Source organism: Acipenser ruthenus, chromosome 23, assembly GCF_902713425.1.
Source record: "Acipenser ruthenus chromosome 23, fAciRut3.2 maternal haplotype, whole genome shotgun sequence".
In the NCBI taxonomy this organism is placed as follows: domain Eukaryota; kingdom Metazoa; phylum Chordata; class Actinopteri; order Acipenseriformes; family Acipenseridae; genus Acipenser; species Acipenser ruthenus.
The window spans coordinates 5,343,791-5,371,177 of record NC_081211.1 but is presented as its reverse complement, the minus strand read 5'-3'; the positions used below and the strand labels follow the sequence as shown (position 1 = coordinate 5,371,177).

The window sequence follows — 27,387 nt, the reverse complement described above, 5'->3', positions numbered from 1 at the left end:
CATGGCAGGCTCTCCATATTTGTGTTAAAGACCTGGTGAGACATTACAACTAGTTAGTCTTTTTGGCTTCACAGCCATCACAGGAGCCGAGGGAGATGCCTGTAGAGAGAAATCAAGTGCATTATTGCCCCAGTGTGGCCAAATTCTAACACTGCTAAAACCAAGCAAGTCCAAAAGGCTTTTTTTTTAATTGCAAGGGTTGCCCTGAAAATGAACTTCCTTTTTAGTTTACCCAGTTAGAAGATTTTTTTTCTGGCATCTCAAACTATAAATATCATGAGTCAATCTGAATTCTTCCACTTAAGTTATGTGTGTTTGTACCCCTCATGTCCATTGACAGTGTTTTATTTCAAAGATGACTGCAATAAAGTTAACTTCATTGACCAATTACCATAAGCCTGGCTTTAAGCCAATAGTAATACTTATAAAACAAGTATATAAACATAGGAGGCAGAACAAAAGCACATATGAACTATCAAAGATTCGAGGATACATTTTAATACTGGAGCAAAAACATGTATCAGGCATCTTCAAAGTTTTTTGGAAAAAAAACAACAAAAAAAACACATGTAGCAAAGTCTCAACACGTCTAGTGCCTATTTAACAACTATTAAACTTGTTTCTTATTGCGTGTACTATAAAGATCAAAAGACACTAAAGAAATCGAGTTCTCATTTTTTCCCCCGCTACAGTTTGAAAGGTCCTATAAAAGACATGCAAAGAATCTGGCATCAGAATGTTCCTATATTTGTTTGTCTTGTGTGTGTGTGTGTGTGTAATATATATCACATAACAGATCTACAGAAAAAAGTATCCACCGAATTCTATACAAGCCATCGGTATTTAAAAAGCTTTACAAAATAAAAGATCCTTCACTGTTTGGGTAGATCCTGCGGTGAGAAGGGAACATCTAGTGAACTGATTAATGTGAGGGTCGAGATTAGACAGAGGCAAACAATAGTTGCTTTGATCGGTTTTGTTTAAATTTATAAAACTTAAATTAATTAGCACATTAAAAAAAAAGTTTGGCTGACAAGTCTTGGATAGCTGTGATGCTGCAGGTGTGGTTTGTAACCAATCTGCCCCACTGATGAAACAGTCTTAGAGAAAGAGATGCTGCGTGCGGCCTTGTCAGCTGTTGAAATGGTTAAAGCCTGTAACATTTCAACCTGGGTTCAAAATTGGCTGCATCTTGCAACTTTAGATCCTGATGATGCAAAGCCCCTAACAGAGTGCCCCACAATCGAAAGGTCATTGTTCCACAAACGAGAATTGCAACAGCTATGAACTCCACTTCAATTCAATGAAAAACGGCAGCCTGGATTTCAAAACAGCAAAGCATCACTAGGTTTGTGTATTGCTTAACTGCAACTCTCAGAGTTCTACAAGTGCTAAAACTACAGAATAAATTAAAACAGTCACTGGCTTACATACGGCGCAGCAAGAAACAGTTTCTTTGGAAAGCAAACTGTCACACAGATTTCAGCTCATGCAAATCGAGTTGTTAATCATTTTCCAGCGATGCGATGAGCTGAGTCACGCTGTTGAAATGTCCCTGAGCCAGATACGATGCGAGCTAGGATTCAGGGCAACGCGAGCTAGCATTCAGGGCGACCCGAGCTAGGATTCAGGGCGACCCAAGCTAGGATTCAGGACTCCAGCTAGATTGCTACTGCTGCTCTCGCTCTTCAAAACTCATCAAGGACGCTGGAGCACAGACTTAATAACGAGAAGACATTTAAATGATCCAACCCCACCACTAATCAATAATCACATCGGAGCCAATCTTGGAGAAAATGGGCTTCCTCGAAAGTTCAAAAATAGTTTTATGTTTTTAGAACTGTTTCATCCAAGGTGCACCAACATCACCACTGGAATTGAGACAGACAAAAAGACAATAAAACCACTAGCAGTTGTGAATCATCCTCAATTCATCTGACTTGGTGAGATTACAGAAGGAACAGACACCTGGTCAAATAGTGCCACCTGCTGGCTTCCAGTAGAACTGCTAGCCACTGGTAAACGTTTTATAACATTTAACATCCGAACAGGTTTCCATGTGTGCAGTTTGGATAAAAGCTGTATTTAAGCTTTTTGTTACAAGCTATTTCAGATTACATTCACTGTAGGGGGGGGGGTGGAAGAGAACAGCACACCTGTATGGAATGTATGAATGATTCATAATGGGTAAGCTAGTCAGTAAACTGGATTACATTTGCTGGCTCACAGATCCCCAGTACTGCAGTGTATTGTATTCAAATATGCTGGTTTCCAAGAATATACCACAATGAATCTTCAGCTCATATAGATTTCACAACTAAGTGCGTCTGGTTTAATTGTGTTGTATTGTATTTGCTGGGGCCATTCAAATCCATTCTGAACGTACAGACTATTCAGATCACAGTCGTGTACCAAGTTCTCCTCCATTCCCAATGTGCAGGTTTTAAGAAACAGTTCAACAAGCCTCGGTAAAAGAAAAAAGAAAAAACACTTTGTAGAGAACACTATAGAAAGCATACTGATTAAAACAGAGTAAACATTTAAAATATCCCATCTACAGGAATGCTTCTTAATTTAAAAAGGAAGAGTATACACTGGTAGACTGGAAAGTAAAAGCTTAGGGATGATGATTGCTTATGGTTTTCCAAGAAGAAACACTGAAAATACAAATTAGAAATATTTTCTTTCCTTAACTCTTTCCTGCCCAGGATATGTTGTCATACCTATTTAATGCCTATTGTCTCAGAGAGCCCCTTTGCTCCGATAGCCAGTACAGTCTACTCTTCCAGTCTAGCGTGATGTGCTTTCCCTTTATTACACAATCAGAGACAAGAGAAGCAGGAGAGCCCTGAAATTCACAGTATAAAAACTCTTGAAGCTACAGCAGCATTGCAACGCCACACTCTGCAATTCCTTTATACCTTATAGAAAACTCAAGACTATATATTAAAAAGCTTTATTTTCTAAAATGCACACGCACACACAAGAAACAGCAGTAGAAGACAATTCCTATCCGGTTCCCTCACCTACTAAAAGTGATGCTTAATAATCTTTAAAAAAAAAACAACATCTAGTAACTTCACAATTAGATAAAAATGAGTTTGGTTCATGTAATTAAAAAAAGCTGTATAAAGATTTCAATTAAAAAACACTCCTGGTCTCCCGTGATTGGCTAGGAGCAAAGCAGCTCACTAGAAATTCTAATTAGAGGCAAAAAACCAGAAACACAGGACTGTGTGGCTCTCTTAGGGACCTGTGTAACAAACACTAAAAGCTACAGAAAGATTTTCCTACTTTAAAAAGGGGAATGTGCCAGAATGATCCGTTTTCAATGCAAAACATTTTCCTTCAGATCTGCGGAGCGGTCGATCAGCGGTAAATCCCTACACCCTACAAACTTCCAGCTTAGCTAAACCAATCAACTACAGCTATAAGCTAATAATGAAAACCAACCCCTCCCCCTGCTGTGATGTAATCCTGAGCATGCTCAGTAGAAACAGTCCTCCCTGGTGTGGGGGGGTAGGAAGATTTTAACAGAAGTTTGTAGGAGAGTCATTGCTTGGTTTTTAATCTGCTTGAGATGAGTATGTTTTGAAGCGACACTCCCTGTACAAAACGTAGCTCACACCCTCCATTCCTGATGCGTAGTCCGTCCGCAAATCTAGACTCCACATCTTTGTAAAACAAAGGGAGCTCTTCAGACATCACAAAGAGTTTAAAAAGAGGCGGCTTGAAATCCAGGAGAGCTCTCTCCACCCCTCTGGTCCCAGTTCAGGTTCGTTAAGACTTGCTGGTTTGATTCAGGTTCAAGAGCGAGGAAATAAAGGAGGGGAGTCTACTTGCACATGTTCTTGGTGTTCTTCTGTTTCCCTCCCTGCACAAGAAGGAAAATAAATAGAAATATGATCCGAGTTGCACCGTCAGTGTTTGTTTTCTTACATGGTTCTATTAATTGTTTAAATATCATACAATATCAAATGGTCAATATAAATAAAAAAACACAAACATTCTGTGATAAATACACATATAGATTTGTTTGTTTTCAGTTTCATAAGCAGCGCTGTGAAATCCCGAACTCTAGAACAAATTGCATAGGTTTTTAAACCCTTAGCAGCTACACCTGCTGCCAATCTGAGATGTATTTGTTTTGGCCAGACATTTATGTCTGAGTTTCAGCTGTCTGAAACCACAACGGAATACTGTTTTCGACACAAACGTTTGTCTAATTATTACATTTTAGCATTATTATCTTACCGTGTTTAATCATTTTTCTTTACAAGACACTGGAAGGGTCCTTCTGTACTGTACTGTATTCTGAATATAAATTGTAACACATATGAAATTATTTTACCCTGTACTCCACAAATCATCAGCTTTTCTTAGCCTCTGTGGAGAGCAGCACAAATTCAAGTGGTTTCTTCAATAGTTTCAACCTGGGTGTCTTCACCTGCTTGGTGAGAGTAAGCGGTTTGTGCAGCTCTAGGCTACCAGCCTCTCCCCAGCCCCAGCACTCACCCTCAGGCCTGGCCGACCGGCCGGCTGGCTCTACTCCTCAGCGACCTCTGTCTCCTGGTGCACCACCACCTTGGTGACGGACATGTCCGGGTGCTGCTCCTTCGCCTCTTTAATTGCCTGGGCGAGAGCCTGCAGGGAGCCAGACACACACTGTAACACTGGGGGAGCAAAGGCTGCTTCTTACTTCACCTTTCTGACCACCGGAAGAGCGTCGTGCTACGCAGCGAACCGGAGTTGAGATCAATAAACCCTAGAAATGCTGCTGAGCAGTCCAGAGCCCACGTGACACCCACCAACAATCAAGAACTGAATGTAGAGCTACATCACAACTTCATAGTAAATTATATTGAGCCCAATTATGGCAATCCTATCCCTCTCCTCTCCCCATTCAAGTCATCACAGCTGATGAGGGCCGGCCCCTTCCTTAGAAAGACTGGAACGCTGCCTCACCTGGTCATGGTCAATGTCTGCATCCCCAGTGATGACAATCCTCTTCTCAATCCGTGTCTCCGAGATCCCTCCCTTCACCGTCTGGAAACACAAAGGGAGACCGCTTGGTACGATTGCAGGAAATGTAGTTTTACCACCACTTTGTATACAATCTTCTGTTTTAGTGATCACATCCTGGTGGGGCCTCAACACATCTCACAAAGTCAAACCTCCAAGTGCAGCTGGTCCATCGGTGTAACCATGCCTCCCCTTGCAACACTGCCCCCTAGTGGATTTAAGAAATAAACAAACCATGCTGGGCAGTGTGGGGGCTCTGGATCAGTCACGCTACATTGACACCATGCTGGGCAGTGTGGGGGCTCTGGATCATTCACTCTACACTGACACCATGCTGGGCAGTGTGGGGGCTCTGGATCAGTCACTCTACACTGACACCATGCTGGGCAGTGTGGGGGCTCTGGATCAGTCACTCTACATTGACACCATGCTGGGCAGTGTGGGGGCTCTGGATCAGTCACTCTACACTGACACCATGCTGGGCAGTGTGGGGGCTCTGGATCAGTCACTCTACATTGACACCATGCTGGGCAGTGTGGGGGCTCTGGATCAGTCACTCTACACTGACACCATGCTGGGCAGTGTGGGGGCTCTGGATCAGTGGAACAGTGCCCCCTAACCACACCATGTTCTGCAGCAGCAGATTTCCTAGAGAGGTTCCCCTATTCACGTACAGTACTTTGAGAGGTGACTAAATCAGTCTGTAAAGCGGTATAGCTGCCAACAAATACAATACAGTGCCACATTTCTTATGCTAGGAGTGTTGTGTGCAATGCAGGGATTCCTTGGTGTGCCAGTGCCTCCCACACCCAGTACTCATCACAGCAACACACTGCTGCTCTTTCACTCAGATGTGGTGCCAGTCAGACTACAGCTCAGGCCAAAACTCATTTTGCTTCATACAGTCGAATGAAACCTGCTGAATAATGTTACGTTAACATAGCAAATTGCATACCGTTATGTAGTTTTCCATATACTTCACGAAAAACTGACAAATTGAAAAATGTGACATTTTGAAATCCAACATGAAACACTGTCACGGCTTCGGGTACAGTTTTGCGATATCATTTTGTAGTTTCTTTGATTACATGATGTTAAATAAAAATATCTAAATTATGTTTTTTTTATTAAATGTCTCCAGTGATCCACAGCTTTTGGCCACAGCTGTACATGCCCCACGTTTCCCAAAATGAAACACAACGAATCCTGATGAATCTTTGCATGATGTATTGTACTGTATGGGGAGACAAGATCAAAAGGAACTACGCTGTTACTAGCTGTCCACCTATTGGTGGATCAATATGATGTGCACTGCAGCTGGTACGAATGCATGCTCCCCCCTCATCTTTAATGACCATTTTCCTCATGCAAAGTTAGGTCCACCAGGTCCATCACATGCCCATGACAGGCCTGACAGTGTGGACACCCCGCCAGTGCTGACCTTGGTGATCTGGGTGGTGGTGGTGGTGCTCACAGTTTCAGAAGTGATGGTCTGCGCACTCAGAAGAACTCCCACATCGTTATCTGCACCGCTGGCTTCTGCCTGCAACACACACACACCCAGCACAGGGATCAGCAATGCTGCATAAGTGAAGCACAATGAGAATATCACACCACAGCACAGTAGACTCCTGCTAGTCCAAACCAGCACGGACCGGCCCCTGATCACTTCAGTGATTTCTACTATTCTTATAGGCTTAGTCTTCTTATATGTAGATTTCATAAAACTTCAGGGTTGGAAATACAGACTCCCAATGCATAGCAGTTTAATCCATTCCTGATTTTACTATGAGTTTAATAAGACACCTGAGCTTGTTACCTATACACCGAGGCTAGGAGGCTGTGTGGTCCAGTGGTTAAAGAAAAAGAGCTTGTAAACAGCCACTGACTCATTGTGTGACCCTGAGCAAGTCACTTAACCTCCTTGTGCTCTGTCTTTCGGGTGAGACGTAATTGTAAGTGACTCTGCAGCTGATGCATAGTTCACACACCCTAGTCTCTGTAAGTCGCCTTGGATAAAGGCGTCTGCTAAATAAACAAATAATAATAATAATAATAATAATAATAATAATAATAATAGTGGCTAATCAAGCTCGTAGTAAAACCTGGACTGGGTGAAACTGCTATGCAATAAGAGTCTTATTTCCATCCCTGAAATTAGTACTAACCCTTTCAATAAAGCACACAACTGTAAATGTCTGAAAACAATTACTATGCTAGATTATCAAAGCTTTTTATTCAAAATTGTCAAGTATATAGTAAACATATTCAAAATAAAGAATTAAAATACAAAACCATCACCAAAATCAGACTCAAGCATTTTATTTATGTTTCTTACCAGAACTGTGATTGGTGAGGTTTCCTTATTGACGATTTGGAGTAAAACGCTTTTCCATGACGGGTCTATTTTCTAAAAGCTCTATCAACCAGGGCCAAGCTTGCGCACATTTTGTTTTCTTAAAGTCAACAGCTTCCAATGACAACTGCAACTTTCAGGATGTGTGTAATTATCTGCTGACGTGATTGTAAGGGTTATTTGTTGCAATCAGTTGAACTGTGCATCGCTTTGGAATGCTAACAAACCAGCTGCTGTTTTTATTTCAACCCCCTCCTCACGGCAGTGACTCCACTAGCAGGGGGCTGCAGGTTACCTGTGCCGATTCGTAGGTGATGGTCTTGGTTTCGGTGTGGACGATGGGCACCTCCTTGGTGGAGATCTCGCTCTTGACCGAGTTGGCGACATCGGAGATGGTGACAGTCTGGGTCTTCACCAGGGGAGGCTGCAGGGAGAGACACAGAGAGGGCATGGGCACTGCCATTCAGGGTCTCGCACAAGAAACTCAAACACAAAACGAGAGCCTCCCTATTCTGATCTGCTGAACTGGGGAGGAACAGAACTTCAACAATCCACAGCCACTGCAGACATCTGAATCTGAAACAATTGGTACCTGCGCATGGAACAAGTTTCTCCATTGTATCGCCCCTCACCTTAAAAGATATCCAATATCTGAAGATATCACTCATACACTGCTGACATGTCTTGTAGTATCAACTGTGAATAAAGTTATTTGGGGGTAGTAAAAAAAATCCCTATCCATTTTATTTTATAAAATTTCTGTTTTTCCATAAGTGGCAGAAATAATACAAACTTTTACGGGGTTAAAATCCCCATAACCCTTTGCTATTTTTGCCATTTTCCTGCTATAGGAGATCTTAACTTCACCCCTGTTGAATAAAATCATTTTAGTATCGGGTACTAATCTATGCCCTCCCTCAGTGCAATGCCTGGATGCATTAGCTGCTAGTACAAGATCAGTGGCCTATTCCTTACACAGTTACCAGATCAGAGTAGGTTCACAAAACATATCAAATCAATAAAAAAAAAATAAAAAAATCACAAGAATTGATTATGATCCACAAGGAGGAGAGTAGAGCCACAATCACCCGAGACGATTAGTGCAGGCCAAACAAACAAGCGTCTGTTTTTATAGCAGTCGAGATCAAACCAAGACCCAATCATCCTCCCAGAATTCACCCGTGCAGGATTGCCAATTAGGACCCCCGCCGCCACCACCTTGACCGAGAGTCGAGAGACTCCCTTTCTCCGCAATGACACTGCAGCAGGATAACCAGTGAGGGCTCAGAGTCTGGAAGAGGTCAGCTCATCTTTGTATTATAGATCAACTATGTATCCCATCATCCATAACTATAAAAAAACACAATAAATCCAATAACAAATGCTATGACAAAGTCTTCCTCGGTGTCTTCAACGTTGCCTTGATTAGAGTCTAAGGAATGCTTAATAGAGGAACAAGCTAACTTCTTACAATCTATGGATTCTAACGCAATCTTTTGATAGGAAGATCTTGTTTGAAAGCATCAAGACTAAAGAGGGAGACCACCGATTAAAAACTCCTGGCACCAAAGACTGGGGTCTGCTGCAGTGTCCTGAGTTGATCTTCCCTCCACCTTCTAGATTACAGACAGGAGAGAAGGAAGGGAGCGATTGGCCAGCTTGTCTAAGCACTACCTGGAAACAGCGAATGAGGTAAGGGGTTCTCTGGCACTCTGGGGAGGAGGTGGAATAATCTCCTGTAACCTCTAAAGGCGGCTCCTTTTCTGCCTGCCTGCTCTCCGCTCGGTCATCTACAGGCTTCTCCTCTGCGACAGAGCGGTCTGGAGGTACGGCCTCAAGCACTGCTGAGGCTTGAGGTGCCTGTGCTTCCAGGCTGGCTTCTGGACCAGCTTGCCAGCACAGCTCTTCCTTGCTGTGGAGAAAGGAGCCAGCCTCGTGTTCCTCCTCCTCCTCCTCCTCCTCCTCCTCCTCCTCCTCCTCACTGGTCTCTGAGGAAGAGGAGCCTGCTGGAGCTGCAACCCCCCGATTTTCCTCAAGAGCCGTTTCCTCCCCACACTCTACCTCCTCTTTCTTAGTACTTTCACTCACATGCTACAGAAAAAAAAATTAAAAATAATGCCAAAGCAAAAAGGTTAACAAAGAAGTACCCGAATGTGGCATATCATGCTGCCCCCGCCCTACTGTGGACCACAAACACAGACTTTATTTATTTATTTATTTTAAATTTGGCAAGCTGCAAGGGTGCCTGGCTAAACCAGTCCCACAGTCCCACATTATTTCATGAGCACACATTTCAGAAGTGTGTGATGGTAAAGGTGGTCTGAAACACATCAAGGCTGGCTCATTTTGGAACCTGGATTCTACAGCTCACTGGTTTAACTGGTTGTGGTGGCTGGTGATACCTCCTTGTTCAGGATACAGTCAGACGTGTCCTGTCTTTGCAACCTTCCGACCAGCGTTGCCATCTAACACGTTCAGTAGATCAGGGGTTTTCACAAATATTTAACATTTGAAAAGATCAAATATAGACCCCCTGAATAATACTATGTGTGCACCAATAAGCTCAAGATCTCCTCCTCCCGTGGTCAGTTCAGACCAGAAAGTAGGATGCACTTATAAAAGGTATGGAATAGTTTGCTAAGTGAAGTCACAATTGCAGGAATAAATAATGTAGTTCTACCCTGTGAAATTAGAGTCTCTTATACATGTGACCAGTCAGTTTTGGTATCCCACCTCTACCACCAATGTAAGGGGAGAACTACTCCAACCTTACTCAGAGGATCTCAGGATTAGAAGCCATAACATTCTGTAACATTCTATACTAAGCTGAGATAAAAGAGTATTACCCTGGTTGCTACACCAGAAGTATATTAATAAATACAGTATATAATATGCATCTCAATTGTTTAGATCTGCATTTTACTATGGTGCTGAAATATAAATTTGACACTGTTTTTTCTTTTAAAGATAGTCAGCATCTTGTATCAATAAATGTACCAACACCCCACTGTTCTCAGATTAAGGGTTTATTAGTACTTGTGTCATATTTACAAGGCAACCAGTTAAAATATCAAAATATACAATGGCAGGGTTAAGGGCACACTGTTCAGTAAACAGGAGGCAAGGCTCGAACATTTCTTTGTATTAATCAGATTGTTTTTTCTTCTTTACCCTTAAGCCAAAAACAATTTAAAACACCCTTATAAAATAACCAAGGCAAAGCAAACTGAAACAAATGGAAAGTTAGTTACCCGAACCTCTTCAAAAACAATAAAAAGCAAAACGATATGCATTAAAATATCTATAAAGTTATAAATGCAAGTAAAAAAACACAATAGCATTAAGCAACCAAAATAACTCAAAATAATACAAAAAAAAGGAAATCAAAATAAGCGATTGTTTTTGCAAATCCAATCTACCAGAAGGTGTTAGTAATTCTTAGGTCTCTATTTCGAGCCTTGCTGTAACAATGCAACAGAAAATTCAGGGTACACTTTAGCAACGGTCTATTTTAAGATTTTCTTCTCCTTTGGATAAAGTGCAAATCAGTGTATACATATATATTTATACAGTACTTACAAGTATTACATGCCAACAAGTACACAAGGACAAAACCAAATTGCTTGCAGATATAAAATACTGTACAGATTTGTTACAGCAGCTTTATTGTCAAATAAGTAACAAAACTGTTTCTGTCCAAGGTGTACCAGCCTAGGATGTCCGATCACCGGAAAGTCATGACCACTACAGTAGACTCTCTCCTTCAGACCAGTTGAAGGACCTCCTCCTATTAGCACCAACTCCCCATAAAGACTGTGCTGGTCATTCCATCTTTAGTGGACAGTTTTAATAGAAGCACATATTTATTATATATGAATACTACTCAACAGAGAGTTACACAAGTACAGAAGTTCATCTGGTACAGCACTACCGTATAATACGATTATGTGTATGCACAGCTTCACAAAATAATGAATGGATATATTCTCTGCAAACCTAGTTACACCAGCTGCTTAGAAAAAACATAACCTGTTTTAATGCATCTGAAGATTATACTAGAAATAAAACTCCATATTCAGACTGATGTGTGACCTAATCAAAAGGAACACACACACACACAGCCTCTAGAATGCACAAGGTACTATCTAATCTAATAAAGCTGTTTCACCTAAACGCCTTTGCTTAGTGTTACGAAATTGCACAGTCAATGCAGCTTGGGAATCATTTTGACACACTGAGGTTACGCGATCTCAGGTTCTAGTACCTATAAACAATTATTTACACCCATCTATTTTCAGAAGGATGATCCTGCAAGAGGTTCCCGGCCACAGAGAAGTTCCCTCGCCAACTACGACAAGAAATCAGTTCTCCTTTTTTACAAGGGTTATATTCTTACAATACATACAATTGGCTGAGTGAGGAGAAAAAAATAATTTTGTCTCTCTCATTATCGGAGCTGGACAGAATAAAACAGAAAGCTTACCATGCATGGAGTTTTCTATCCTATACTACGAGAGCGGTTTGAGTTGTTTCCTAGACCCAATTACGTTCAATTGGCGTTCAATGAGGGTACGACAGGGTGAATAGCTTCAAGTACACATAAACCCACAAAGGAACTGTTACGCAGCCAAGCACTCCTACATCACATATGGTCTCAAAGGAATTTCATCCTGTAAACACAAGATTACACAGTCCTTGTATGCAAATCTTACCACCCCTTCGTTTTAGCAAGATGATACTGATAGGGCTATACCCTGTTCCACACTGTCGTTTAACTGAGAATTTGCCTCGTGGTCCATGTGGGAGCCCGATAAACTGCTTTACAATAACGAGGGGAATGTCTTGCACTGAGAGGAGCGACAGTCAGAGATTCAAAACCAGTATCACCAGCCTACAGCTCTGAACCGCTAAACTGCACTGCCATCAATTTTATTACACTTCAACAGGAATTCCTACTCCAAGCACGCCTACATAGAAAACAAAAAAACACGTACAGATTAGTCCAAGCAGAAGAAGTCCATTTACATCTGCAATGATGTTTTTTTTTTTTTCGTGTCACTTAAAAGATTTACAAGTTAAAGTCTGAGGATTAGTGTTTTGCAGGTTGGGACAGAGAGAAGAGAAGAGGAGGAACAGTCCGTTCCCATGCCAGAGAATCGGATGAAGAACAGAAGAATCAGAAAACAGAGTTGGACAGTGTGCACACGCTCTCCCAAGCTTGCTCACAGCCTTCAAGTTTCCAAGAATCATAAGAGGTATGAATGGCTGATGAAGAGTTAAGGTTTGCGAGAACTGTTCTCCCCTTCATATAAAGATCAGCCACCAGAAGGTTAGTGCCAGGACTATGAGCAAGGACATTAGAAAAGGGGCACCAGGGAGCTGCAGGTTCACAGAATAGAGCTGGCAGGGTTTGGCTCGCTTGGCATCCTCTGGGATCACAATGGAAACCTTTTGGGACGGCTCCTCCTCCTTCTCTGCCCCGAGTGGAGGATTCCCGTTCTCTCTTACCGGCTCTTCTTCCTGTACTAACAGAGGACGTCCCTTTGTCTGCTTAATGTGACAGAAGACCAAGAGAGACAGAAAGAGACAAATGGAAGATGTGAAATGCCAGTGTGACTGATACAAAGAGGAGAGAGAGGAGGAGGGTGTGCAAAGAAAAACAAAAATGCAAAACGAAGGGAGCTCTGGGTTTCACAGAAACAGCATAGCCACAACCACAGTTGCAAGTTGTGCTGCTAGGTCGTATCTGAAGGCTGGAGCTGTATGAAACAATTAACCCCACTCAAAGTGGGACTCAAAACCAAGCATGCCTTATTCTCCCAGGTTCAGCAGGGTTCATTATTTGGGAGAGGGGCTGTCCAAAGTCTGACTCCACAAAATCAAGCAGCAATCTTAACGGGAATAATGGATGCCCTCCCTTGAGAGACTGTTTGAAAGTCTAATAAAGTTGAAGATAGGGGACTTTGAAGGACCAACAGGCAAAGGAATGTAGAGACCTTTAGCCATCCCCAATTCTAATTCTTGGATGAAATCATGTAATTTGAGATTGGGTTGTGCAGTGAAGAATGCTTCTTGTCCTCAACTCTGGTACTCACTGGAGTACATTTGGTTTAATACACACAGCGGATCAACCAAGCCAAACAGAGCTCAGTGGTGATTGCTTTGAGTTTTCAGGGATTCTTCTCAACTTACTGGTCAAAATGCACTTACTGATATCGTGTAAACTTTTACTCCACTTTCAAATTAAAACAGGTCAACAGATGACAGGCAAACTGTGGTACTAATCTCAGCTAATAAATAAACAGAGGGTGCCCCAAAGTAGCAACGTTTTTGGTCTAGCACCAGAGAACTCCAAAAAACTCTAAGTTAGGCTTGATTAAAACTGTGCATGTAATTCAACCCCAGTACTGGGAGCCATCTTTGTGCTGCAATCTTGCCAGAAGCAGATCTATAGGTGTCGTAGCCTGGTAAAATAAATCAAACTGCGTATTGAAACAGAGTTTAACCTACAATGCTTCGTTGGTTTAAGCTTGGTTCAAAACGGTTTATTTTAACCCTTTGAGGTTTGTCAATGCATTATTCATTTTAAAATGATCATATCCGTATATTTACATTAAGTCCATACTGCTTGCTGTGTAGGCTTGTGACCTCGACGCAGTCTGTGCCACATACTGTAAAGTACATTCTTCCCATATCTCAAACACCATAAAAGGACAACGTTTTGTATTAAAGCCAGTACAGGAACAAAATGTGCAGCAAAACCCTTTTACAGTTTGCTGCTGATGCAAGCTCAGATTCTCTGCTGTGGCTGTTATAAAAACCTGCTGCTCTGCTCCAGGCACTGTTTGCAGGTATTGCGTCTAATTTAAAAAAAACTGTGCCTGTGGGCAATAACCACTGGTTTAAGAGGACTTCAGGCTTTACCCTGACAAGATATCGGGCTCTTTGCTACAGATTTCTTTAAGGTAAGAAACGCCTGGCTTTCTATGGGCTGTGTTAACAGATACAACACATTCTGCGCCTATGAGAGAAAAAATTGTGTGCGGAGGTGATTGAGTCGGTTGAAGTGATTGGGTTCACTCGGTTGTCTGGGGGCAACTTCCTTGCAAACCCCTGTGGGGGAAGGAGGAGAAAACGGTTGACAGGAGACTGGACTCTGAGCAGCAGAATAGGACTTAAAAAAAAAAAACACATGTATGAAGAGGGAAAGGGAGGGAGGATGGAAGAAAAAAACAAACATAAAGAAGAAGAGAGGGGGTCAGTTATTCCTCAGTTTCATTTTCTAAAATAGACAGGAATGGTTACAGAGTCATGCAGCTTGTTTTTTTTCCAGCCATGCGTTTGCATTAAGCGTGTAAAAAGCCGTAGCAGAGCCAGCCGTGGGAAAAGGGGGCGAGAGGAATCCAAACAGCGATGCCGTCAGCAGAATGCGACTCGGCGCTCAAGGGCAGCCTGTGCGGGCTATAGCAATAGCTTTGCTTTTCAAAAATATTTTAAAATGATATTCTTGCAGTTCTGCCATATCAGCGCAAATCAGTGCAACTTTACCTCTGGGCCACCAACCTGTGTGTCTGAGGACGGGAGAGCTGGTCTCGCCACCTGTGCACGTACGCACCAACACACACACACAGACACAGACACAGAGCATGGGTATTGGAAAGAGAAAAGACAAAGCACACCACACAGCAGAGAGAAGCAGCAGCAGCCTGCCTACCCCCACACCCTCTCTTAAAGAGGACACTGGTCTCATTAAAGAAGTCAAGTGGAGCAGTGCTACCTCCATAGTCTTGCACATAAACAGATAGTGAAATATCAAACAGTATAGTACAATAGAGTGCGATTCACTGTCAACGTGGCCTAACCGTGAATTAACAAACTGCACCTAGCTACCTTTTTATCAGAATAAGGATTGCAGGCCTTTGATCTTTGTTCTGCTCATAAAACCTGAAATCTTTCTAACCCATAGTATTCGAGCTCTTCATCCAAAAAAAGCCCCCAAAACAAATATAATTCTTACTTTTGGTATAGAAGACGATCCAATGCTTTAGTAAAAGTCACCTCAAAAGCAAGAAGATTTGACAAGCTTACTGTGGGATTCCCCTTCCTGTATATATAAACTCAGATGCATTCAAAATGAGTAACTGATGTTAAAGAGCAACATGGTACAGGTATGAAGCATCACAGTTCTCTTGAATAATGTACGTCCTCTGAGCATGCCCTTTACGGACGGTCCCTTACCTAGATACAATCCAGTGGCAATCGGAGGCCTCTGCAGCAAGGTCTAAACCAGAAACCCTGCTTCTATTCACTCCGACTCAGATTGTTTGCTGCAAAGGTTTGCGGCTGACATGTGATCTGTTTACAGCAAGGATCAGTTAAGAGAAGAACAGGAAGGCAGTATGCCTTGCCTGCAGCAGTTCCTGCTGTTATTCAGTGCTTCTGTGCGGAGAGTAAAATACACAATACCTAAAGCAGGCATTGGGCAACTCCAGCCCTGAGGGCAATTCTACACCAGGTTTCACAGGCTGACCACTTTAGGACCCCGATGGAGGGTTAACTGGGCCAAAGACCTGATCAGCAAGGGTAGCCCATTCCAGAACTAAAGAAATGAAAGTGTGTCTGGGTGCCCCTCCCATTAAGCATGTAGGGTACTGTTCCTATCTGTATCCATGTGTGTTGTAGTTCTAGCAAGTTTGATATTGTCTCAAGTGATGAGCAAAAATCTTTACAGAGTGGTTTGTATATGCAGGTGATTCAGATACAGAAGGGAAGCTGTAACAGTGGAGACACACAGTGGCCAGCCAGACTCACTGCATGATGAAGGGTTTACATGTGAACTGGCATGTTGCTGTTTATTCATCTGGCATGAATTAAAAAAAATAAAAAGTGGGTTCCTTCCAATATATTAAAGTGTTAATCACTTACTGTTTATCAGTTACAAAGTGCAGTAAGGGGCTGCCTATTGGAAGGGATTCTTTCCATTTCTATCACAATACATTAGGGGTTTACTTCAAAAGAATGAAGGTATTTAGCATGAACTGCAGGGGGTTGGGTGGATTTTCCCTGATGGAGCCAACCCAGTTTATCAAGCAGACCAACCCTATCCCTAATGGGGCAGTCAGACCCGTGCCACTAATATGGTTAAAAAAAAAATAAATTCTGACATGACAGCTGGACAGGCACAATCCCATGATGCTCTGTCCCTCAGAACGGAGCTCTAGAAAAGATGCTCAAGGAGGATGCATAGATAATTCAGACAGCATCTTCTTTTTGAAAAAACGACAAATTCTCTTCTGAAATTAGGTTCAGCTAAGACATGTTCCGTTTGCCTCCAGTGGTTTGAAAGGAAACAGTATTATTAAACTTTAGGTCCAGGAAGGACTGGTTAAAAAGAAAAGAGGTGTGTACAGTTTCGTGACATCGGCAGTGAACTAAACATTACCCATCACCATGCTGTTTACCTTTACTTGGGAGTCTATTTTAATTAAATATATGCATGTTTATAATACCAATACTTAAAAATAAAGAGGTCTGCAAAAAAGTTAATGAATTTTAGAATTGTATTATTAAAATGAACATTAAGAAAATGTACATCCAGTCGATCTAAGCTTGTCCGGTTCCTAGTACCGGATTGATCTCCAAACTTCAAGATGGCTCTTAAAAGGATCCAAAGTGTTTCTGCATCAACAGCATTACGAGGTAGCCCATTCCATGCCCTCACCACTCTGTGTGAAGAAGCGTCTCCTTCCCTCTGTGTCCGAAGCCTATCTCTGCTTAACTTCCAACTCATCACTTAAACAAGATCTTTCGCTTGGATAAATAATCCAATAGGACTCCAGAGCAATACAGAGGAGCTGTACTGTTGCAGATGACATAAAGAACAATCACCAAACACACCTTAAAAAGAAAGTCATTTTAGCCAGAAAATGAAGGTTCTCTGTACACCCCTAATGTTGCTAAGCTACTGCCCAACAAGCATGCAAGGTCCGCTCTGGCTCTGGGTAAGCTGCTTTCCGGGAGGTACCAGATTAAAGCAGCCTCTGCTGCCCCGCGCCCCGGGTGTCGTGTACTCACCCCATCGGGCCCCGGCTGCACCTGTCCGTTGATGTTGAGGGTGCGGAAGGGGGAGTGGGTAGAGAGCCGCTTGTCCCATTCGCTGGGCCGCGGCTCTGGGACAGACTCCATGAAGTTCCTCTTCAGCTCGCTGATGCTGGCTTGGTGACGCATGACCTCATCCTGCGTCTTGTCCAGATCCTGGAGCGTGGGTTAAATAGAGAGACACACACACACACGGGGGGGGAAAAAAAGGAATTTCAATGCTACAAACTAAACTACTGGATAAGAAGCATCAGGTTACCGTTTTCATTCAAAACCAGTGCATGAATTTTCCCAGTTTATTTAGTTGTTTACATCTGTGTGCTTGACGCAGGGAGGCACATGATTTAAAGGAGTAATAAACAAAATCCAAATTCTTATCGGCAAAAGCTAGCCATAATAAAAGCATGTGTTGGCTTGTGTGCCCTGCCCATCATTTCAGTATACATGTTTTTTCATATTTCACATTATCTTCATACCAGTAAGCTAGTGTATAGTATAGGAACTCATCGTAGCGGTGAATCTTCACCTCCCAGACAATCATGAGGGTGAATGCTGTGCATTTTATAAACAAAACCAGTTTTGATATTAAAAAAGGGAAACTTTTCAAACAAACTTTTGAGAACAGAACGCACGCAGTGAAAGCAGGCCTTTGACTGCACTCAACATCAGTAAAATGGTCACTGCTTAAGAGGACTGGTTTTGAAGACAGCAGGTTTGGCTCACAGAACTCGTTCATGCTGGCTTCACAGACTAAAGACTAGCGTCAGACGGTTAAGCTGTGGGGTAAAGCTGTATGGAGGAGAGTCGGTTCTTTCCTTGATACATGCCGACCCAACAGACTGTAGTTCAAACAAACGTTCAGACTTGCTCTACTGTATCCTAACAGTAATCTACTGAGTGGGGTGTTGTAAAGATGGGTATACATTACACAGCACTAATCCCTGGTTAAAACAGGGTAAACCCCAGGATGTGTGGACCAAGCCTGTATCAGTATGCCAGCATGAACCGCAGCCCTGACATTAAGTCTTCTGCACACCCAAAAGCAACTGACCATTCTACCAGCATCACTGTTATAAAGAGATGGAAAGAAGACTCACACTGAACAGCAGTTTCAGCCATTCCAAGCATTGTTTAGGAGTAGGGCCCTGGGTTTTCCATGACTTGTTTTTTAGTCCCCCACGACGTCGATACAGCCTCCGCAGTAAAGCCACGTTATGAGCAATCATTAAACAACCATCCCATTATATTAACCGTTTGAATTGGTCATCCCATTACTACAAAGCACGTATGAGTAGATTCATAAACAGAACGCTGTAGGTTTATTTTTTAACCCCTTGGTGCATCTATATTTTCTAAATGTCTTTAGGTAAGCTTTTTCTTCAAATACATTCATTTCTAAAATGCCCATAATTGTCCCTCGTAATTCGGGGGTATTTTATAATTATCCAGAATAATGTGTTGATTTCTTAAGTTATTCTTTAGATCAATTTAGCTGGAGTGGCTACACTGACATCTTGAGGTTTAGGACTGAACTGCAGGTTAGTCCTGTCGTTTTAATTCTGCTGTGAAGTTTGCAGGGCTCTATGTATGAGGCTGTTCACTGTATTGGATCCCAGCTCCACTTGACATGACAGAACTGCATGACCACATTCATGGGAGACACGGTGAATTGGAGGGCTGAAAAGGCTGCTGGGGGATGTAATTAGAACACTATCTCCTGACAGTCATTCCAATCGCTGTGTCTCCCAATTATTCCAAATTATATGGACTACTAGGAAACAGAGCTAGAACAAATATGCATAGAAAACCGAACACAGGTTAAATTAAAAATGTGATTATTTCCTAATTGTAGTGAATAGCAAAGCATTCAAGGAAAGATTTAATTGAGCAAAAACCTGTAAGTCTTATTTCCATCTCGGCAATAGCGTTGTTCAAAAAGAGAAAAAAGTAAGAAAAAACACAGCACACATCTAAAATCTGTATATGCAAACTACTATAACCAAGAAGGAAGTGGATATGATAGATGCAGTGCTAATTCCTAGAGTCACTATGATTGGTTTCCATGACGATGTTGGAACACAATGATAAATGAGCAGAGAGGCTAGAATGGCAGCAGCAGAGCAGTAGCAAAAGCAGCAGCAACAGCAGCAACACTAGCCCATCCCAATACATGCTACAGAAATATATGACTGGGAATCCAGAGATCAGTGCGTTTCTATCAGAGCTCCCTCTAGAGGTCAGGCTGTCCAGGGGGAAGTTTGGTTTTGAGTTTTGTAACCAACGCTAATTTCTAAAAACACATTACTGTATTCAGTATGTCAGCGAATGTGTACAAGCTCACTAGATTTCAGTAATAAGCCAGTTAAGGTTTAATGATTCACTGTAAATCACTTCAAAGTATTTTTCTGGTTATGATTCAATATGCGAGTTGACGCTATTCAGTTTGATGTGATTTCTCAAGGGGAGTTGGTTGTCATTATTTCCATACCCTTCTGTTTTGGTGACAATGAAATGTGGCAGAGATCTACACAAACAAATGTAATTTAGTTTCTTGAAATGTATCTTCAAATTGGGGGGGGGGGGGGGGGGGGGGGAAGTAGGAATTGATCATAACAGGAAGTAGGGAAAAGGTGTAGAGGGGGGATTGAGAGGAGGGGAAACCAGAATCACAGATAAAACATGCAAATATTCTGCTGAAACACAAGGATGTTAACTGAGACTGGAGAACATAAGAAGATGCAATATTATAAACACATCAACAACCACCAGCCAATCAGCAGCCTTGTCCCTTTTATGACGGCTCCACCCAACCAATCAAAACAATGACTTTCGTTTGTCAGTCTGACAAGGGTTGGCTATGTAGACTCACTACAGTTTTGACACAATACACTTTGTCAAGTAAAGCCATTTTTAAATTCCGGTTTTCCCTCCTCTCCAAAAACTCTTGACAGGAGTCCAGGGGCACAGGCTGCACTGCTAAACCCAGGCCCCTCAGTTTACTACACTCAACTCTTTGGAAGTTATTTTCAAAGCTTTTACACCACTAATTAGAATGGAAGAAATTCCAATAAATTTCAATTTTCTTACCTATTATTTATTAGCTTTAACATTATCGCTGGTCCCCCTTTTATTGTGCTGGGAATCGTGTAGTTCTTGCGTGAATTCACAGTATGCACATATTTCCAATGCAATGCTACAGAGAAGCTGCTGCATGCTAGTACTTTTGCTGTAGATTGCATGGTCTGATTGAATCAAGATTCTACACCGGTGGTGTCTAATCACTGTCCTGGAGGGTCATTCCACTCCAGGTTTAACGGGTAAAATGAGATAATGAACTATTCAGGGTCTGGAGGGAGGTTTAATTGGGTCAAATAAGCAATTCAGAACAGGGTTGGAACAAAGACCAGGAGTGGAGTCCAACTTCAGCTGCATGTTTCAAAGCATAAAATGCAACCAAACAATGTAAAGATCTTCCCCAGAAGGGGCTCCAGTGACACTATTGCTAATAGTCAATTTCACTCTACAGTAGGAAGGGGGCCTGTTCTGAAAGTGTGTAGAGCACTACTGAAACTGGATGGGAGTGGGAAGCTGTCTTTTCTTTCAGTGTCCAGACTGTTTTTACAACGATACTTAGATGCCACCAATATCCCAATCATATATTTTGCATCAAGCAGCTAAAATAGAGAAATCACTAAATGATTAAAATAAATAGATAAATGAATAAATAGAAACACAAGCACTACAAGTGACAAGGCTTTCAGGTCTATCAGCCAATATGCAAAGATTAATAACAAATAAAATGCTAATATTAATAATAATAACACTACATGCAGTGCATGCAACAGCAAAATGGTAGCCAAGAAACAAATAAAATAAAATCAACTGCAAGAGACAAGCAGCTTCTGAGTTCATACAAACCTCCAACATTAAATTGCTATGTCTGATATAAATAGTTTCACCCTCAATTTTCTTAGCTCTTTTCTGTAAAAAAAAAAAAAAAAAAAAAACCAAGGGAAAGAAAAAAAAAGAAAAAAGCAGAAAAAATAATAAAATTATATTGTCATTCTTGTGGAACTTGCCGATGTATAGATATGTTTATTATTAATAATAATAATAATAATAATAATAATAATAATAATAATAATAATAATAATAATAATAAAAGGTACATTCAGCACAGCTCATGGATCCACAAGAACACACAGAGGTCTGTTTGAGACACATAAACCACAGCAGGTCTAAATGCCACCGCATAGCCCACTGGCTATTTCCACCAGCGGTGACCGATTGACTAAACACAACTAAACTAGCAAGCAGGGTCTTCAGTTTAAGCACAGTGGGATTGAGACCTGCTGTGGGATAGATCAGTAAAATAGACTCACTGAGATCCACAATCACCAAGGCAGGGTTTGCAGCATGGATGGGGTGCGGGGTGCGGGGTCCAGGTAGCAGAGGAGGGACAGTGAGGGTCGGGGTGGACAGACAGGCAGATTCGGGAGTGGTATGGGTATAATAAAGAGACAGTACCCTGTTTTCCTACACACTACTAGACCACCACAATATTTAAAGCATGGTAACACTTTACAGGATTACACTACACCCCAATTGCACATGCAGTTGTGTATGATGCACTAACGGTTTTGTACAGAATGCCTCTTTAAAAGAGCAACACTGCAATAAGAGGTCTCTACAAGATCATCTTCTTAAATATCTCCATTGAGCTACCTGCATAAAACGCACAGACCAGTGAAACTTCTTAGGACCCTACTGTAATATGTCCTCAATAATGTATCCTTATTCACTTCAAGATGAGTCAAAGCTGAGAAGCTCACTCCTTTGTCATGCTTTCAGATTTAATTTCTCAGACTTGTAGTTTTTCATTAGGGATCAGTGACTGTTAATGAGGATCGAAGACAAGTGGTCTAGGTATAGGGGAGGCAGTAGCTACACCGCTCCGAGTGAAACCTAGGGAGATACTGTTTTGAATGAACAGCCTCACTGCTCAGTGCAACGTGCTACTCTTGGCGTTATTCGTGCACATGCTTGTTCAAGTTGAACGTTAGATTGACAGCCTCTACATGGGTTACAGGATCTGATTTAAATGTAAGTTTAAAACTGCATGCAGGGAGTATTAACCAGGGGTATCGAACTATTCTAACAGTCCAGGCTTTTGTTTGTATTTTAAATCTGCAACTTAATTACGAAAGAAAGCCGAGAATTGAAAGAGTCTGGGGGAAATATTTTGTTAAAAGTCGTCTCCTGTTTTTAAAAGCCGGATAATGCAGGACAAGCTGCACAGGTGCCTGAAAACTCCAGGAGATTCCCCAAACAGGTACTGGTTTATATTTTTTTAGAATGAAAACTACACAGTTCCACATTTGCTACCTGTGCCTACTTTCAATGTATGTGTTATGGTTCTGCACCGTAGTTATAACCCAGGCACAAGTGTTCTACATACTTGCAAATCTACCCACTCTTCAGACTGGATTGAAACCAGATCAGAACCAGAATGCAAGCAAAGGAATACAATGACCCACTAAGCACTGAATGATAAGCTATTTCACCTGTGGAGAAAGAAAGTGTACTGTCTCTTTAAACAAAGTGGTAAAAGACTAGCGCTCTATTGATGCATGGATGAGGTGGAGATTCCTATTAAAAGGACTGGAGTAGACAGCAGTGATCTAACCTTCCGCATTCGCACCAGCTCCTCGTCAGCCACCGGGGGGCGCTGTTTCCCAGTAGGGAAAAGAAAGGCAGGTTGGTTAGTTGGTGTGGCGCTGTTCTGCCCTTGTTAAGGGCGGATGGAAATGTGGATTAATTTTGGACGGGTCTCTGGGTGAGACGATCGGGAGGGGGTACAAACCTGAGATTTGTCCCCGTTTGTGGCTGTGACTGTCGGGGCTTCTCTCGCTTCTCTCCGCATCTGCATCACCATAGAAACACTTTAGAAATATGAGAGGAGGGGCAGGAGCCCTTACCTACCTGGGACAGGTCACAACAGAACATTTCTCATAGCTTGAAACACTCATCAAGTTTACATGCAAACTCGCATACCATTATTCCAAATCGGAACACTCGACACTAAACATTCCATTCTATTTTTCCCATTGTCTGCTATTCCTGATACCGAGTTCCCAAATGTCTGCTACTGCTTAACTCCACAGGCACAGACCAAAGCAAGTGCTCTTTGTGTTGATGTGAATGCAGGCAGTATAATTACTGAATACTCATTCAGAAGATTTTTTCCATGTAAACATAAGGCAACCAGAATTTAATTTAGAGTCTGGTGGAAAAACTGATGCCCATAAAAAGCATTGTTCAACTTTTTTTTTTTTTTTTAAGCGGAGTAATTTGTTCAAGTTTGTCATGCGCGGCTTAAAACATGTGCTGCTCTGCTATTTCTTGAGGTTCAGCCAAAACTGTTCTGCTTTCAAGTGTGGATCCCCCCAGAGAAGTGGTTTAAAAAACACTGGAATGTGTATGTTAAACAAAGTGTTTCCTCACAAGGACTAAACACACTGAATCTTAAATACAGTAACATGACATTTTGCAAACTGAACTGAGTGTCAAGCTTGCCCATACAAAACAACCATTTCATATTTATATAGAGCCCCTTAAGTATATTACAAATGTCTTGGGGCCCTTTGACAAACAGCAGACCTGTACAGCTCTGGCCAACAGTTTTGCATCACCTAGAATTTTAGGATTCTACAAAATGATATAGCAGAAGTCTACCAGAAGCCATAATAGTAGTACAGTATTTCATGCTAGATTTCCAAATGTCAGTTTCTTCAATTGTCAGTTTTCGTTAAGTACATGGAAAACTACAAAGTGGTGTAAAACTAAATATGTTAACGTAACATTATTCAGCAGGTTTTATTCAATTTTATGAAGCAAAATGAGTTAATTCTATAGGGTGATGCAAAGCTTTTGGCCACAGCTGTAGATCATAATGGAAGTGGCTCTTTATAAAGTCCACACTGTATTGTATGTGTGCCCTGTACCTTGACTTGCACTGGCTCTGGTCTGGAGGGCAGCTCAGCTGGTTTGACCTCGGGCTTGACCTCTACTTTCCTCTCCTCCTGTGTGACCGCTATCGTGACCTCCCGCTGGTCCTGCTTGGCCGTGACGGGCGCCTGAGCTCTGGCCTCTCCCGGTGGTGCCTGGGAGATGACTGGGGCGCTGACGGGGCGAGGGCTTTTATCAGGGGTCACCACCATCGCTGCGTGGAGATTCGGGGGAGAGAACACAGGCTGGGTTAGTCTGGGTTTCAAATTCAGAGACTTGAGGGAAACGGTGCCGTTATTTGATGATGATGTTAACGGAAAACATATAAAATGTAGAGAACGCATACAAACATTATACACACAGTACACACACTTATTTATGCAGAACATGTTCAACTTTGCATTACTTTATACCCTATTCATGCCACTGCATGTGAAAAACAAACAGATATGAATGTTGTATAACGCAATTCCAGCCCTGCAAGCCCCACGTGCAGTACGTGTCTGTTCAACACTGTGTAACACTGGCTCAATGTACACAATGAGTAGCCCAGTCATGTCAAAAACATCTCTACTGTGACAGACAGCACTGCAGGTCACTGGCATTGTATTGCACAGCTAAACACTGAAACAGGGAACATTATGTTTAGCACTAGCTTTCAGGACAATAAAAATATGCAACTACAACGCTGAAGACACAGATTTGACTGAAACTTTGCAGAGATCTTGTTATGTGGATTATATTAATTCTGAGAAGACCAAACTGCAATGACCTGATTTGAACCCTGGCTTCCTGAAATAAAAGGCTAGTGCACCCCCTAACCCCCTTTCTATTGCATGAAACAGATAGGAATCTCTTCTTGAGTTTAATTATTAGCATTCTTCATTGTCCAATGTCATTCTCTTTTCCATTATCCTTGTATTCCATCCCTGGTGAATTCTAGCTTTGAGCACTAGGTGGCGACAGAGGGAGACAGCTTTTCACACAGAGGTACCTGGGGGTTTAGGGGCGGGTTCTGAACGAGTGGGGTCCAACAGCACAAACCAATCATCCTCCTCCACTTCCGCCTTCTTTGCTGCTATTGGCTCAGGATAGGGAGCCTTACCCTCCGCTGCAGAAATTGTGAATGTGTTAGAACTCTGAAGCCCTTTGGCTTTTAATGGAGTAATGTATAGATTCACAGCAAACTTCTACTTTAAAATTCCGGGATCAACAAGAGTGCTTTCGAGCACAGACGCATGCTCTATTAGGAAAATTGAATTAGTAGCAGGTTTAAGTTTCCTTTAAAAGTCGCGGTGAGATACCTGGGGGCTGAGGGGCGGGTTCTGAGTGGGCGGAGTCCAGCAACACAAGCCAATCACCTTCCTCCTTCCTCTCCGCTACCGGCTTCAAATCAGACTGGGCAGACTTACCCTCCACTGGAGAAACGGTTAATACATTAAAACAAGACCCTGCGCTGCCAGCAAGTCATTCACACTGGGTACAGCGGGCTACTGAGTTTGCCGAAATTCAAAATACTGGTACTACCAAGTCAGTATGCTTTAATTAAAATTAGATCATAATGGTAATACTTTTCAGTACTTTCTGTTGAATAAATGTACATTGATTTCTTTACCACACATTAGAATTTAAATGCATCCAGTACAGAAACTGGAAAACCAGTTTAAAACATGTAATACATTGGCAGCACAGCTAAGAATCTTTTCATTGTTATCATGGGCGTTTTGCAAGAAGCGACCTGTTAAAAACCAGACTGTTAATTTGACTTCAGAAGCGGCGAGCCCATTACTGAAGCGACTGTATTGTTTTATTAGTAAAATGTTATTAGTTGCGGTTTTGTAAGTTGCTTTAAAAAGTTATTGTTGTTACCGTTACTGGTTAAGAGTCTTATGCAATTAAAATTCAGTAGGACTTGTTGCTCCCAGCTGCAGGGGGCGCTGTGGCGGAGGTGAGTGGAGGCGTTGGTGAGAGAGGGGCAGCCCTGCAAAGCCTCAAAGCTGCAGTGAGGTACCTGGGGGCCGAGGGGAGGGTTCTGAACGGGAGGGGTCCAGCAGCACAAACCAATCATCTTCCTCCTTCTTCTCTGCTCCTATTGGCTGAGGTGGGTGGGACTCACCCCCAACTGAAGAAATTATGAATGTGTTAGAATGTGCCTCTTCACATACTAAAGGTTCAAGCCTCTTCACACACTTGACTTTGCTTGGGGACGCGTCACTGTCACTGCGGTTAGTTAGCAGGGATTACATTGTGGGTATTGATCGATCAATGCAAGGGCTCCGATATTTAAACTGTTCAGGAACAGGCAGCATTCTGGCGCCTATCAGAGCCACACTGGGCATGTTATAAAGTAGATCGCCATGACCTATGTTAAATAACATCTTCAGCAAGTTTCCTCACAATTGGAGGAGCTGGTCTCCAGAGTGCTACAGGTTTTATATTTTTGTTCTAGCTCATAAAATAAGGTGCAGTTTTGAGGGAAACGCACAATAGTTTCATTTGAATAAATATCTGGAACCATACCATGCTCAGGAAAGCTCAGTTTACTTTAAGGAAGTCAGGCACTTGCTCAGTCATCTTGAGAGTGAAATTGTACACACCAATGCAAGGTAAAACAAAGTGAATGGAAACAAATGTGTCTAGTGGATCCATCAGTGTACAGCATTTCAATTAACCAATCAGCTGCTTCCCCACAATGACTAACCATGCTTAGCAACCAGTTTAACCCACAAAACACCGCTGAGGTTAAACTAATGAAGTGCACAGCAGTAACAGACCACCTTAACGCAGTGCATGCATACTGAGCTCTTAAACCTGGTATGATACTAGACATCACCGTAACACAGGCCTCTTTTAAAACTGCGCTGAGATTTCTGAAATGATTTCATTAGCTCGAATCTCTTTAA

The 27,387-nt window shown here is 42.1% G+C and overlaps 1 protein-coding gene across 12 annotated transcripts in view; it reads right to left on the bottom strand.

Annotated features, from left to right (window-relative positions):
* Positions 1-477: 477 nt before the first annotated feature.
* The window catches only part of LOC117413371 (protein 4.1-like), a 49,640-nt gene continuing 22,730 nt past the window's right edge, over positions 478-27,387 (bottom strand). For 3 of the 12 annotated variants that reach the window (XM_058997568.1, XM_058997567.1, XM_058997569.1), the window contains exons 13-26: positions 26,496-26,606; positions 25,789-25,902; positions 25,479-25,595; positions 24,481-24,698; positions 23,340-23,399; positions 23,163-23,204; positions 21,395-21,457; positions 17,453-17,632; positions 9,053-9,469; positions 7,674-7,802; positions 6,464-6,565; positions 4,966-5,046; positions 4,516-4,644; positions 478-3,874 (exon numbers count right to left, since the gene is read on the bottom strand). In XM_058997568.1, coding sequence (XP_058853551.1) covers positions 4,546-4,644; positions 4,966-5,046; positions 6,464-6,565; positions 7,674-7,802; positions 9,053-9,469; positions 17,453-17,632; positions 21,395-21,457; positions 23,163-23,204; positions 23,340-23,399; positions 24,481-24,698; positions 25,479-25,595; positions 25,789-25,902; positions 26,496-26,606 — 1,733 coding nt within the window. In that variant the 3' untranslated portion in view covers positions 478-3,874; positions 4,516-4,545. The remainder of the gene's footprint in view (positions 3,875-4,515; positions 4,645-4,965; positions 5,047-6,463; positions 6,566-7,673; positions 7,803-9,052; positions 9,470-17,452; positions 17,633-21,394; positions 21,458-23,162; positions 23,205-23,339; positions 23,400-24,480; positions 24,699-25,478; positions 25,596-25,788; positions 25,903-26,495; positions 26,607-27,387) is intronic. The other 9 variants (XM_058997577.1, XM_058997579.1, XM_058997578.1 and 6 more) reach the window with 6 other exon arrangements.